The sequence below is a fragment of the Labrus mixtus genome, chromosome 6 (assembly GCF_963584025.1).
Source record: "Labrus mixtus chromosome 6, fLabMix1.1, whole genome shotgun sequence".
Classification (NCBI taxonomy): Eukaryota; Metazoa; Chordata; class Actinopteri; order Labriformes; family Labridae; genus Labrus; species Labrus mixtus.
Window position 1 is genome coordinate 5181539 of NC_083617.1, and position 15268 is coordinate 5196806.

Sequence of the window (15268 nt, forward strand, 5' to 3'; positions counted from 1 at the left end):
TTGCAGGGACAAAGGGGTTCTCATTGTACGCAGTTGTGGATGAGGCACGTGTATCCTGTCTAAAAACTATGGTATTTTCAGTCTGACATACACAACGTATGGATCTGTGAATTATTTATGATACGGTTGTAGGGTTTGTGAAAATCACAGGAGTTTCCTGTGAGATACAGCGAACAGGAGAGGGGCTAGGAGATGGCCTTGGAATACGGGAGAACCCGGGAGTGTAAGCAGGTATCCCATGCGTCGTCGTGTCGGATCATGTTTTGATTGACATCTGCCTCACTCCATAAAAAAGTATGTTCAGTTCAGCTCTTAACAGTACAGTGTTTTAGTCTGAGTGAGAACCAGAGAAGAAGCACCTGCATGTTTTTCTCTGAAATTGGTCACTGAACGGTGAATTAAAAAATGATTTCATAACCAAACACAAGCAAGACGCATACGCATGCATCGTCAGCTGATATTCCCCTGTGTGTCCTCAAAGCTGCGGATGCAATTCTTTCTTTTCTTTGGGCGTTTTTGCTTCTATTAGATAGGAGAGCTGAAGAGAGACAGGAAATGTTAGGAGGAGAGAGTAAGGGAGGACATGCAGCAAAGGGCCGAGGTCGGATTCAAACCCAAGGTCTCTGCAAGGAAGACTTATAGACTCTGTATATGGGACGTGCAACATAACCACTATATTATTCTGCATTCCCTAGTAGATTATCATGAAGGTGCTGAACTCTCTCAGTAAATACAGAACACCCATCACTGAAAAATACATCAAAAGACAACCAACACTCACAGCCATCAATAATCAGCAATAGCGGTGAATCACAAACACAGGCAACTTTAAAGGTCACATATTATACTCCTAATTCTCAGAGCTCCCCATGCCTATAAAGCCCTCTATTTCAGCCCTGCTCAGAACAGGCTGTTTCTGTGTCTGTAGCTTTAAATGTAAATAAGCTGTGTCTGACCACACCCCTCGAATGAAGAGAATCTGCCTTTGGGCTTTCTTACACTATGTCCTATTGTTTACGGTGAGAAGGCAGACTCAGAGGGAAGAACAAGAACACCCAGCTGTGGGAGTGTCACCCACCTGGGGGAGGGGTTACTGCCCTTTGTGATGTCATGAAGGGAAAATCTCCAAACGGCCTTTTTGAGCACACATTTACTGAAAAGTGGAGCAGGTAGAAGACGGAGATGATGGACTTTTTTCATAATGGGGGGGTTTGTAGACAAGCTAGGGACACATATTAGTGTTAGAAAAACAATGTACAGTGCATAATATGTCACCTTTAATGACAATATTTCTGATATTAATAAATGCTTTAAACTAAATCCTGTAGTTGTTGGGTTTGCAGTGGCTTTAAAGTTAGCACAAACAGTCAGTTCTGTTGATCCACATGACTAAAGATACTGCTTAGCTAAAGAAATTACAGAGATTTGATGGGATGTCACTGGTTTACACGTGACAAATTGATGTTTTAGCCGACAGGATAAATTTGACGTCAGCTCAAAGAGTTAATTACACGTTTCTGTCCTCACTCATAAACAGGATAATGTCCTCTGAGGTGTGTATTCAGGGCGTATTAGACCCTCAACAGATGCAGAGAGGGACTAGAATTGAGTAAAGCACATTATTAGGCAGGTTAAACGTTGTCCCTTCAGTGTTAAGTCATCAAACATAATTCAAATGAAGTAACACAGGGGATCTTAATTGCTGTCTTTTTTATATAAGGAGATGTCTGTATGTTTGAGTCTGAAACACACACACACATACACCCCTTGCAGTTATTTCTGAGACAGTGTTTTCAGCTTTTTCTCAGTAAAATAATTCGGCACATTTATTTTTCAGACCTCGGAACATAAAAGTTTGATATAATCACTGTCTACAGGCGGCTGCTCTCTGGATTTTTCTTTTTCCTTTATTTCCTAATGATTGAGTGTTATCTCATCTTCCCCAGGTTCCGCTGCGTTTGCCCTCCTGGTTATTTTGGAACGCTGTGTGACCTGGATGTGAATGAGTGTGAAGTTTCACCTTGCCTACACGAGGGCATCTGTATCAACACGCCCGGGGGCTTCGAGTGTGCCTGTCGCCCTGGATACTCAGGTAGCTCTTTTGCCCTCAGGTGACATGAGGATCAATATGTGAGGCTACAAAGCCTTTACCATGACTTCTGCGGCCGAGGAACTCTGACACAGATCAGGCTTGGAGTGAAAAAAAAAAAAGCTTCACAATGCTTGCTTTTAATTAGCCCGTCTGTCTATGCAAGACGCAGTGCCTGCTCTTCAGTAAAGCTAACAAGAGATAAATTCATGTCACCGCTTTAATCCGATGAAAACGTCAAGAGTGTCTGTTAGTTGCTTTATTTTGTTTCATCAGGCTCTTTAGTCTCGGACCGTTATTGTTGTTTTACTTCAATCCATTTGTCTTATTTTCCACTCCGACGGATATCAAGCTATTTTAGCGCCCGGGTGTGTTGCATGTGTGTGTGCGCACTATCTAAAGTCCAATTCCTGTCAAGGTGCCGGGGAAGATTAATTTCATTTGTCTTCCGCACTGTATCATCAATTTATCCTTCCCCAGTCGAGAGAAAAGGGGGGGAAGTCTCGGAGGTATTGCGACTCTGGAGAGCAGAACCTGACACACATGGCCCAATTCCCACAGAAGCAGCTTTTTTATTATTAGGCCCACGCGCAGCATAGTACAAGTCATTACTTTTTCTGTTGCTCTAAGCTCATCTGTGGAAACAGGGTCCCCCCTAGAGAGCCAGCGAATGGCCAGAGGATACAGTTCGGATTGGCTCGAACCGAGCAGAATGTTTGCTCTAGTAAGACGAGAAACAAGCTTCTCAAAAAACCAACTTTTGACAAAAAAAACCACAAACAGAGTTTTGCTTTACTGCTGCAACTGTGTGCAACTTCTTCTTCTTCTTCTTCTTCTTCTTCTGAGTCTAATCTGCAGTCTTATAGGGTGATTCATCCCGTTGTGTTCGTGCAGCCTGATTGGAATTGATTGAAATGTAATTCTGCGTTGATGGTATGATGTGTCATCTCTTCTTACCCTGAAGGACTCTAACTCGTCGTGTCACTCGGTGGTATTATGATATTATGTGCCTCCAGCCATGAGGGAAGTCGAAGCATACAGAGTGCCAACATTCATTCTGATTGTTACAGTTGAAGCTACTTACTAATAAATCAGTGCGGAGCTCCATGTATGTTATTACGGCGCTCTATTCCCACCTGCCTCATGACCCGTGCTTTATTATCTCTGCGGTTTGTTGTTGGTTAGTGGGTTGGCGCTGAAGCTCCCGCCTCTGTTCCATCATGTCTCCATTGTTAAGACGATAAATTAAAATAGATTTTTATAGGGGTTGCATGAATGGGCCTGCACAAAAGCACGCCAAATTTTTAAGTAGGGTGAAAACATGACATGATTCATTCATTCTTTGTTAGATTTAATTATCTATATTTGAATACTGAACATATTTTTCTTGGTTGCCGTCATTTCTCAAAGATTTTTTGTAACTCTGTTTTTGGTAATTTTTCCTAGATTTGTGTTTAAAGTCTGTAGCAATGATATTACAAATAGTTTAAGAATTAAATCATAAAAAAAAGAAAAAGATAACATGTGCGTAACAAAGCATTATGTAATAACACTTCATTATTACTCGACAAAATTCAATACATTTTCTCTCTATGATGTAATGACAACTTTATATTGTAATATCAGATGATCCCGATTGCGCACACAGAAACAGCAACATTCAGACAAACAGTTCAAACAGAAGTACGTTAAAAGAGCCGAAGACAAATGAAGGGTAAAAACAATAAAACAGGAGAGTTCAAAATCTGCACACGGGAGCTCTGATAAAATGATCTGTCAGCTGAACGGGTAGAAAAGATGGAAGACTGTTCCAGAGCAGCCGAGGTGATATCACAGGAAAAAGCTTGACCACCCTTTGGCGATGGCAATGACGATGTGCATTCAGCAGATTTCAGCTTTGTGGATTTAGTTTTGAACATTGTTTTTATTGATTTTTAATCGTAACAATCCAGGGACTGAGTCAATTACAGCGTACAAATATACAACCACATAAATGTCCGATCAGAAGACTACAAAAAAAGTGCCATGCAAGCTCAAGTCCATTTAATAGAAATGCAAGGAACTTAGTATTATTTCTGTTTTCTTTCAGCATATATTCAAACATACATTCTTAAAATAGTTATTACCTCTCTTTTCAAGCTTTTTTTTTTAACTCAAACATTCAAGCTTTGAGATAAAAATCGGAGCAAGAAGCCAGAAAATTGTTTAATTCATAATTCTGACACAGCCGTCAGCTTTCATCCTATTCTTCTTTTTTCTTTTTTACCTTTCTTAAAGTCTGTTTGACCCACTTAGAGGGAAGATGTTCCGATTAAAGATTTCCTTTATTTTGACATGAAGTCAGGCGTCAGGTTTGAACGGCTCGTTCAATAAGAGTTGTCAGTTAGAGCTCTAACCTATAATCATGTGTAATGGTGCTTTATTTTTACACACGCTGTCACTGTGCTCTCCTCGCGTCACAGTGAGAGACACTTTAAAGCATGTTGTTTGTTATGCTGTAGGACAGCTGCTCAGATCTCAGCTGTCTGATCGTGGTACGGGATGTTTTGTTTTTAAAGGCTCTGTGCGGTTTTAACTGTACACAGCCGCCGGGTTGTGTACCGAGGTCAGAAGCCATGCAGTGACATGATGAATGGGTCATCTTCTTTGTATAAATCACGCTTTAAGCACACTATTCGTCACCTTGTCTTTTTTCTTCTTCACCCATCATTAAGGAGCGCGCTCCCTTGAGTGATAGTACGGTGCAATCAGCACATTGTTGCAGCTTCCTCAGTCAGCACATTGTTGGACGACGACGATGATGATGATGTCATCGCCGTCGCATTGTTGTTTGCTGTTCAGGCTTCAGGAAATCCAGTTGTTGTTGTATTTTTTTTTTTGCTTTGTGAAGTTGATTGATAATATTTGGGCTTTATTGATCGGTTGCTATGGAGATGTGTTTAATCTGTTTGGTTGGTACAACACTTTCTCAAGAGAGATATCAATGTTTTAGGGCTCCTTAAAATGTGGCTCTTTGTTTTTTTAATTCTGCAAAAAATGTGAAAACAATTCATAAACGTGACATGAGAGAATGAGGAAGAGAATTACAAAATTAATAAAACAAAACAAGCCATACAAGCATTTTAATTCATCAAACTAAAAGGACAAGAAATGAGGAACTGCAAGTTAATGAAAAGTTGTTAAAGTAGAAGAAGAGTTGATAAGAGGAGTTAACGAGGCCTCAGTTCGATAGATTTCAAACCACATATCTGTCTCTCACTGATCTCTTGCATGATGTGAAACAACTACAACCATTAATTATAATGATAATAATAATAATAATCTTCATTTATAGAGCATAAACAAGTTACAGAGTGCTTTACAAGGACAGCAAATATAAAAACAGGCAGGTCATAGAATAATAAAAAAGGCAAGATTAAGAAAGAAAACAATCACTTTAAGATATAAAATCCATTTTAAAAGAACTGTGAAATACATACAATTCTTTTAAAGGAATTCTAAAAAGTGAAATTAGTAAAAATTTAAAATCAACCAAAATCAGGAAAGGCTCGCCGGAAAATGTGTGTCTCAAGAAAGGGACTTAAAAGAGATGACTGATTCGGCCGACCTGATCCACTCTGCTGTATTAACATGTGTGTGCTCATCTTTGTGAGCTCTGTAATATCTAAAGCTGTTCCAGGTCCTCTCTGACCCGTCTGCAGCTCTAAATATATTCAGTGTGTAATTCAATGCCTCATTTGGAGGCCAGTCCTCTCAGTATCTTAGAGCTAAAGTGTTTTCCTTCAAACTGAAACAAAAACATCAAACTCCATAATGGGAGCATCAGTCTGTGGAAAATGTGAACAAGAAGTGGCATGAATGTGTTTATTCACTGAATAAGATATTCTCCCTGCATCATTTTTCACTCATTGCTTCATTTCCCTCGTCACACTGTTGCATTGCATTACCCATAGTTCTTGTCTGGTGCAACTTTCTCTTTTGATTTGGAGGTTTTATTTTTTTAAAGCCCTTTTCAGTCATGGACTTTAAATTTTTCAGCTCTAGTTTTTTTTAGAATTCTCTTTCAGGAGGTGATGAAAAAGCTCCTGCTGCTTTTAGATTTAAAGCTGACAAAATGATAACAGATTGGTTCAGCCTTTTCATCTCTGAACTTCTGGAAATCCCTCAGCTTTTTAACCCAGGGGCGGCTGTGGATGTGTCCTTGGGCAAGACACTCAACCCCAAGTTGCTCCCGCTGCTTCAGCGGTGGTGTATGAATGTGTAGGAATGGATTAGTTACTTATGACGGATGCTTTACATTGCAACCTCTGCCATCAGTGTGGAAATGTGTAGGTGGAAATTTCGGTGTGAAAGTGCTTCGAGTAGTCAGAAGACTAGAAAATAACTAGAAGTTAAAGTCCATTTACCTATTTTTTTTTTTTTTTTAAATGAAGGCAGGCTGTCTCTGAAATCTTCTTGACTTGCTTGTTTCCTCATGCAATCTACAGCAGGAGGCCATCCCTGTCGGATGGGGGGGGGGGGGGGGGGTAGTCTCAGGAGGGAGTACATGACGTAAAAATCACGCGATATTAAGCCAAGAACCTCTTATATAGACTCTCTTCTCCCAGCACTGGAGAGCGGAGGATGAGATGAAGTGATTTTATTGACGTCAGTATCAGATAAATGAGGAGTTTTTTGAGCTGCAAATCATATAAAGCTACTCTATAGGTTTCACAGATTGACAAAATGAAAGGTGAAAATGAGTGTAATATGAGATATCTGAAGAAGTACCTGCTATAATTTAGAATACTCTAAGCACTCGTCAGTGTGTTTGTCTATGTTGTGAGGTGATTTGTTGGCGGCAGGGAGACTCATTCTGTCAGCTCCTGATGTCTGGTGATTTCTTCACAGCTTGAACTCTCCCCTCCTTTTCGTTTCTTCTGTCTTCTGCTTGTTGTTGCTATTTTTGTAAAGTCAGCATAAATAATGAATACCATCAACTCCCTCACTTATTTAAGACTAATTTTAGAACCTACAGACTTATCTCTTATGTGGATGATGTTCAGAGGACAAATGAGTTGATTTAAGGAGAGCAGGAGTCATCACAGTGGGGCAGTAGAGTCTGTGTTGAGGGATGTGTTCATAGAGTTTTCACAGCTGTAAGAATAAACATTATTCAATATGTGATTAACTTCTACATACGTGAAGTGCTGCAATTCACTGAGTCCATTCAGGAGGTTAAAGTGGTCAACTATTTACCAAGACAAGACCAAATACATTTAGGGATCAAGACCGAGTCAAGACCAAGACCAAGGCAGGGCGAGACCAAGACCAAGACCAAGACCAAGACTGAGTCAAGACCAAGACGAAGGCAGGGCAAGACCAAGACGAAGGCAGGGCGAGACCAAGACCAAGACCAAGACCAAGACCAAGACCAAGGCAGGGCGAGACCAAGACCAAGACCAAGGCAGGGCGAAACCAAGACCAAGACCAAGACCAAGACCAAGACCAACACCAACACCAACACCAACACCAACACCGAGTCAAGACCAAGGCAGGGCGAGATCAAGACCAAGAACAAGATCAAGTCAAGACCAAGACCAAGGCAGGGCGAGACCAAGACCAAGACCATAAATATCAATGAAAAATCATCATCATGTGTGCAGTGGGGGTGTCACTCTCTTGAGCCCAGTTTCCACCAAGCAGTCCAGTTCAGTTCTGTACGGTAAACCCTGATCTTGCTTGTGTTTCCACAGCCGACCGTCCCCTTATTTGGTAAGCGGAGTGTAAGCCAGATGGAGAACGCCGCGTCAGCTATGTCATAGTGTGACATCATAGCAGCTCAACACAGTGTAGTCCGCTATTAATTAAGTTCAACGTCCCGGAAGAACAGGGACACAGTAAACAAAAGGGACCCTTTAGGGTCAGATCAGTACCCTTTGCACCCCAACAAAAGGGTACCAAAAAAGTAGGACGGTACGGATCCCTTATTTTGGTACCATTCCCAACAGACGGTGGAAATGCCAATAAATGGGTATCGTACCGAACCGAACTGAACCAGACCGCTTGGTGGAAACGGGGCTTTAGACTGTAACACCATAAAGGTTCTGTCCGTATCCGAGGGATAAAAATCTAACTACAAATTAATGAAAGTTTTTTGTTCTTTTTTTCATTCTAATCAGAGTAAAGAAGAGTAAAGAAGAGTAAAGAAGAGGAAAAATAGCCGATCAGTGGTGGTAGAAAGTAGTAGAAAGTAGAAATGTTTTCGATTCCCAGACCTTCAAAAAGTGGTCTCGAGAACGGTCTTGAGTAATACAACTATGTTAAGGCCCCAAAAAATCCCAAAAGTGGTCTCGAGTGGACAATTTCGAGTACTACAACACAACATAGAACAATTCATTCCAGTTCTTAATTTTCTATCCTACTCTCCCAATTAAAAATAAATCTATTCAGCCTCTTAAATCCAAATTACCATTCACTGAAGTTCACTTGATATTTTGTTAAAATAAGAGCTTTAAAACTCAGCTGAAACTCCCGGTGGGAGACGACATTTCTGCTTCATTCTTTGATCAAGTTGCTGTTTATGTGGCTGCTGATCATTAAAGTAAAATGCCAGCATGAATCTAAAGGACGTTTCCAAATGTAATAATTAATGAAGCGTCAAACAGAATTATGAGGTTAGAGTGAAGCTACTTTGAATCCTTTTCTGTCACAGCTAACTCTATTTTTAAAGGAGCATGAAGGTACGTAGTCAGTACCAGGAGGATCATTGGTGAGAAAAGAGGTGACTCGAGGTGAACTCACTCTACAGAGGGACCGCAGACATCCTGTAATGCAATGCTGGTTATATCCACACAGCAGGCTCGTGTTTATCCCGGCTGTCAGCCTGTGATCACTTTCTATCAAAGGTTTCCAAAGAGAGAGAACAGAGAGGGAAAACATGTCATGCTGCTGAGGCGGCCTTTTCTGGACAATATGATCACTGCAGTTTTTTCCTCTGCAAGAACCCCGCTGGTGTTCTATGTAGGTTTCAGTCAAATGTTTTAAATGGATATTCAGAATGTTTTTGTTTTTCTTGCTTTGTTTTACAGCGATTTTAAACTTATCCCTCGCTTCACAGACCTCCCAAGCAGCGGACAAAATTGTCATTTTCTCGAGCTGCAATTGCCTGTGTCCTGCATTGTTGTGTTAGCAGGCTAACGTTAGCACACTTTGGTTAACTCATAGCTTCATATTGAACATGAATTGACACAGAATGACCCTGATCTGAAGACGCACTTATGTGAAGGCCGTCCCATCCATGTAAACACGGCTACGACAACAGTACAACTGGCGGGACTCGAGCTTCTCACTCATTGTAGACAGTCAGAGGATAAACTGGATTTTTAGTGTATTTATGTGTCAAATGTTGCACATTCAACCTCTGAGTGGATGGTTTGAATCCGACCTGTAGCTCCTTTACCGCGTGTCGTTCACCACTCACACTCTCTCAAGTTTCCAACTCTATACACCAGGGGTGGGTGGTCCGGTGGCCACATGCGGCCCCCATCAACCCTCAAAGTGGCCCTCAGGTCAATTGTTACATATCAATTAATTGGAAAACATGACAAAATCTGCCATGAAATCACGAAAACCAGAAATATGTCCATAATAATATTTGATCACTGGTATATGTTGAGTTAAATTTGAGACATAATTGACTGTAATCATTTTTTTATACTACAATTTGGCCCACCGGCAGTGAGAATTAAACGAATGTGGTCCTTGCTGTGACCAAAGTTGCCCATCCCTGCTATCTACTGTCCTGTGTCTCCAATAAAGGCGTTTAAAGTCCCCCCAAAAAAATCCTTCATACAAAGAAAATAAAACTCAAAGGTGCTTGTCTGTTTAAATCCAAGGCCAGAGAATGTGGGCTCTCTCATAACTTGTATCTCAGCTTGAGCACTGAAGCACTAAGAAGACATGTTTGTTTGTGATGTTCTACTTGAGTATGCTTCTTCCCCCCAGGGGCACGGTGTGACGTCGACATCGACGAGTGCTTTTCAGACCCATGCCAAAATAGGGGGAGCTGTATTGACGCTCCTAATCGATTCCACTGCTTGTGTCCTGTTGGCTTCGCCGGGCTCCACTGTGAAACCAACATTGATGAATGCATGTCAGCGCCTTGTCTCCACGGGAGGTACACATTCTTCTCTGTCATTTAAAACTGCAAATTGTGCAGAAATGGCATGGAATTATTTTTAATTACACTCCTTGCCAGTGCAAGAGAGTGGAGACATATGCCGCATGTTGGAGAGGAGATAATGTAATGCACTTACAGGTCGACTCATTGCTCTCAATTATAGTCATCAATGCTGTTTAAGGGGAAATACTCACTCAGTCAAAAGACTGTCTCTCACTGAGGTTTCTGCATTAACCATACAGTAAAAGAAGAGCATATGGATGTTTTTTGATTTCACACCTAGTTTAAATGTCACAAATCAATGTATCACCTCATGTGTTGTGTTCTTCTCAGCTGTGAGGATGGAATATACTCATACTCGTGTCTCTGTGAGTCTGGATGGACCGGCAGCAGATGTGAAACAAACATTGATGTGAGTACACCTGGTAATTAATAACGAGAAAAAACCTGCAGGGTGTTCAAGAGCAATGGCAGGGGGGAAGTCTATAATCTTTGTGTGGCCTTTGGTATCACTAATGCTATGGATTTTTTCAACAAGAGAAGTCAATTGAACTAGCAGGATCATGTAAGCATTGTACAAATACCTGATTAAAAGAAATTGCTTAGTCTACAACCTAATTGATTTAGACCGCAGCCTGTGCTGGACTCCAGAGATAAAACATTGAGTTGCTTACCGAGTCTTTGTTAAATGCATAATCGGATCTTCTGCTTTTAACTACCAAGAATTCATTATCCACTTTTAACCACCTATTAAGCATTTTAAAAGCTATTTTATTACCGTCTCTGTGGGGATATTTCTTTTTTTTTGGAGCAGTGACTTACTTTAGCTGTACCTCTCTTCCTCCACAGGACTGTGCATCGGGCCCCTGTTTGAATAGCGGCTCATGTGTGGACCTCATTGATAAATATGCATGCTTCTGTCAGGATGGATACACCGGGAAAACTTGCGAGACCGACGTAGACGTCTGCAGAGAGGCCGCTTTTAACGTCTCGCTGTGTTTCAATGGAGCCACCTGCATGGACGGTGAAGGATCCAACTTCACATGCAGGTGAGTTGGTCCAATAGGAAGTCTCTAAGTCATTGTTCTGATGTATGAATCATCGGGGAAGATTTAGAGTTCATTGGAAAAACATGACCCTACTGAGAGCTCCCTATAGTTGGATAGTAGTAGTGAGTAGTGAGTTTGACCTAAAACACCTAGTTGTTCTCTGACTGGGCTACTTTAGTTTTAGGGATGATGTATGAACAAAGTATTCCTCCTCAAAGTTTATTTTTCAATATCTTAAGACACAAATGTTTTACTGGTTTAAAATAATTTCCTTTTATTTTTAGACACTGACTCCACACTTTGAGAAAGTTTTTCATAATGTTGTAAAAAAAAAAAGGAAGTTAAATTATAAAGCACCATTGATACATAGAGCAATTTAAAGTGCTTTACAAAGAGTTAAAAAATAGAACATTAGGAGCTAACTGCTTTGGGGTTATTGCTATTTGTTTAAAAACACTAATTCATTATTTTATACTAAGGGCCTGATTCAAGAATGGATTGTGGCCGCTTTTAGTTAAAAAAACAAAACTGTTCTTTGAGGATAAGCAGTTTGTGGGCCTCTCACCCTTTGCGCATGCTTTATGGATTCCCCGCTCTCTTTTTTCTCTTATTTGCACACGTATGGCCGCAGCAGTTTTGGATCTGGCCCTCGGTCATTAATAAGGATTACTTACTTATTATTTTGTGAATGTTCTTCATTATTTGAACATTTTTAACTAAATATAGACATAGCTCTTTTCTGTCATTTTGGGATATCAGTAGAAATATTCTCTTCTATTAGAAGTCTAACAATTCAGCCGGACCAGTCCCTGTTAAAAAGCACTTGTACTATGAGTACCATGTTGCTCGTCTGAACTACATCAGGTCTCAAAAGACTGCAGCTACAGCAAACAGTGTGCGTGTGATCACATACAGCTGCCCTCGTCTACGTCAGTTGCAGGTGAATCATTACATTCTAATTGCTGCCATGCTCCCCCTGAGTGATGAAGTGTGTCTGAATACAAGGTGTATGTAGTAAAAGTGTGCAGCTTTGACACGGCCGCTCCCTGGATGCCTTACAGTTAATTACATTGTCTAACCTTGTGCTGATGTGCTGCTGTACGCTCAGTGTCGTGATTTAATGTATCCCACACTGCTACAAACTCCAAATAGGTTTTGCTGCTCTTAACTGTGTTACATATTGATGAACTGGGCGGCCGACTGCCTTGGCACAGATTTAACTGTGTTTTTCTTTATTGCAGGCTCATTTTCATTTCACAGAAAGATAATGTAGTTTAAAATGTGCATTAGCAGACAAAAGCGTGCTAGGAAAAATCTTAGTGATCACACACACATTCATCGAAACAATGCGTCTTGCTGGTCTGCATGATGATTGTGCATTGTGTGAAGTTAACAGAAAAGGAGATGCTTTTGCTGAAATTGCACATTAAACCCCAAGTGATTGTGTGTGGAAAAAACCCAAAGAAAAAAAAAAGAAATAAGAAGAAGAGCGCACCGTTGCTAGGGCTCTACTCAGAGCATCTGGAGGAGTGACAGTAGTTATATCGATCCTCAGAAATAAGTCCAGCTAAGTGTGACTTTTTTACTTTGGCTTTGTTATCCAGAGAAAGGAGGAAAAAAAAAGTTGAGATCTCGAGAAAACAACTGAAATTAACTTATTATCACAAATCCTGCATTGTTATCCATGGACAATAAGATAATAAGTGGAGAGCACGGGACAATTGAGTGAATAAAATTAATAGTTTAGGGCTGAACAATGCATCCTTTCACCATCGGGATTGCAAGGTGCACATGCGCAAAGGGTGTGTGATGTCAGTCGAGTCACCTGGAGCACAACATGTTGCCACTTTGTGTTGCTCGAAGAAAATCAAAACGGCCAGTTTTATCGTTTCTATGACTAATCTGCTACAAAAGTCAGTCTGATATCACCATCAGTAGTCAAAGCTGACCACTGTGCAAGCCCCCTGCATGTAAAAATGGAGCGGCTACACAGATACGCCAGCATGACGCCCGAGGCATATGCTTCATTTCAGATTTAAAACGAGTGTATTCCCGCTATCAGCAGCGTGGTGCTTGTCCATGTATGATGTCGCTGCATAGAGGTTAGCAGAGAGGATGTCCCGCTGATTTCATACTTTCAGCTGCTCACCCTGCAGTGCACATGTGAAGTGTTGTGTGAGTCACAAGGCAGCTCAAGACGGTGAGCTTTCATTATATCAGAAGTTACTATCACAGGGCTGGTCATGTAGACTAAAGGTAACAAAGAGCATAGATGACGTATGAGTAACACAGGTGCAAGCCACAGGTTTATTTGTGAAGTTCATGAAGAAACATGTTGTTCAATCTGTCTTTTCTCCTCCTAAACCATGTGTGTCTCAGTCGCTCTGCAATTTCCCATTGCCTGCATTGTTGTGTTAGCAGGCTAATGTCAGCACACTTTAGTTAGCTTCTAGCTTCACATTGCTTGTTAATTTACAGACAATGACCGTGATCTAAAAACACTAACATGACATCCAATTAAGCAGTAAGTATTTTCTATAGTCCTTGACTAAAACAGCATTTATACTCAACGGGAGGAGCCTGCTGTCCATGTTAACACAGCTCCGACAACAACACAGCCAGCAGGACTCGCACTTCTCAATCAGTCATGACTCAGAGAGACATTTACATAGAATATATTGGATTTCTGCTATTTTCTTCCTTTAAACAATTTGATAAATACATATCTGGTCTTATTATAGAGGATTGGGGTGGTAAGAGCTGTCTTAAAGTCATATTCAGACTGAAATGTAACGCAAACCTTATGGGGAGTAAATATATAATATCACAAGTCCAGTGTCAGTCCGTGTAGTTCTACTTTAAAGTTCATTTCTGTTTGCTGTTTCTAATTTTATGTTTTTTGTTGGAGGAGCCAGCCCTATGTATTTACATCACAGACATCACATTATTAGATTTTCTTTTTAGAAGCAGGCATGTTTTCTACCTCGACACATTTTTCCACATGAGTCGATTTGGTGTGGTCAGGCTCGCACGTTGACTAATGGCCTAAAATGTAAAATCAGTCATGCAACGGTTTCTTGGCCAGCCCACATCTACCATACATGAAATACTAGAGTGTTGTTCTGTCTGCATGTTATGTGTGAAGCGGTACACTTTCAATCCTGAACTTGTTCCACTTTCACTCTGCTGTGGTGGTCAGCTGGGAGGGTTATTCATGAAACACTTTTTTACACATTTTCTAATGTTTCAGATTAAGGTTCAATCGGCTGCAACTTCTAGATCTCAACAACAGAGGTTCTCCAATAAAATGTTGAAAGACTTAGTTAGTAATTTAGAAACATGAAATAGTGTGGTTCCATAAATGTGAGCGTTTGTGTCTCTTTTTTATGATGTCACATGTTCCCAAAGACGTTCAGCGGGTTTGCAGGTCTGGTGACTCTGTATGGGAAATCCATGCAAGCCAGCAGACCCTGTGCATCCTTTGGCCCCAGGTAGCTTTGCTGCATGATCACGCTCTTTGTCCATCTGGAAAATGATTGCTCTTCTACAAAAACATGAAGCCAGTGGGTGTGACATCTGCAGAACTGAGCAGTGCCTCTCTTTTGCTAAAGGTTTAGGATTGTTCCTGTGCAAATGATCGACCCCAAAACAGGAAAAACCATCACCATTGCTAAGTGTTTTCCCCTTGGTTCACCTGCGGATTTAATGCACTGCTGGATTAATCCATTCTTTTTTGATCTTCCCATCCAATAAGAGGGAAAATAATATGAAGTTTTTGATGTGAAGAGTGTGGTCTGGAGCCTTAACTTGAGTTTTCAGGAGTGTTTTTTTGTCATTTATACAATGATTGATGCTGAACCAGGTAAAAAAAAAAGCTGTACTTGTTGAGTGTCTTGAAATGAAATGTATTTCCTAATTTATAGACGTCATCTTGTGAAATTTAGGTTTGATCATATTAACATTTAGCCC

The 15268-nt window shown here is 40.7% G+C and overlaps 1 protein-coding gene across 1 annotated transcript in view; it reads left to right on the forward strand.

The window, feature by feature from the left end:
• Nucleotides 1-15268, forward strand: part of eys (eyes shut homolog) — a 203562-nt gene that overhangs the window by 100862 nt on the left and 87432 nt on the right. Inside the window, exons 28-31 of the mRNA XM_061039619.1 lie at nucleotides 1947-2092; nucleotides 10076-10247; nucleotides 10584-10662; nucleotides 11100-11299. Coding sequence (XP_060895602.1) covers nucleotides 1947-2092; nucleotides 10076-10247; nucleotides 10584-10662; nucleotides 11100-11299 — 597 coding nt within the window. The remainder of the gene's footprint in view (nucleotides 1-1946; nucleotides 2093-10075; nucleotides 10248-10583; nucleotides 10663-11099; nucleotides 11300-15268) is intronic.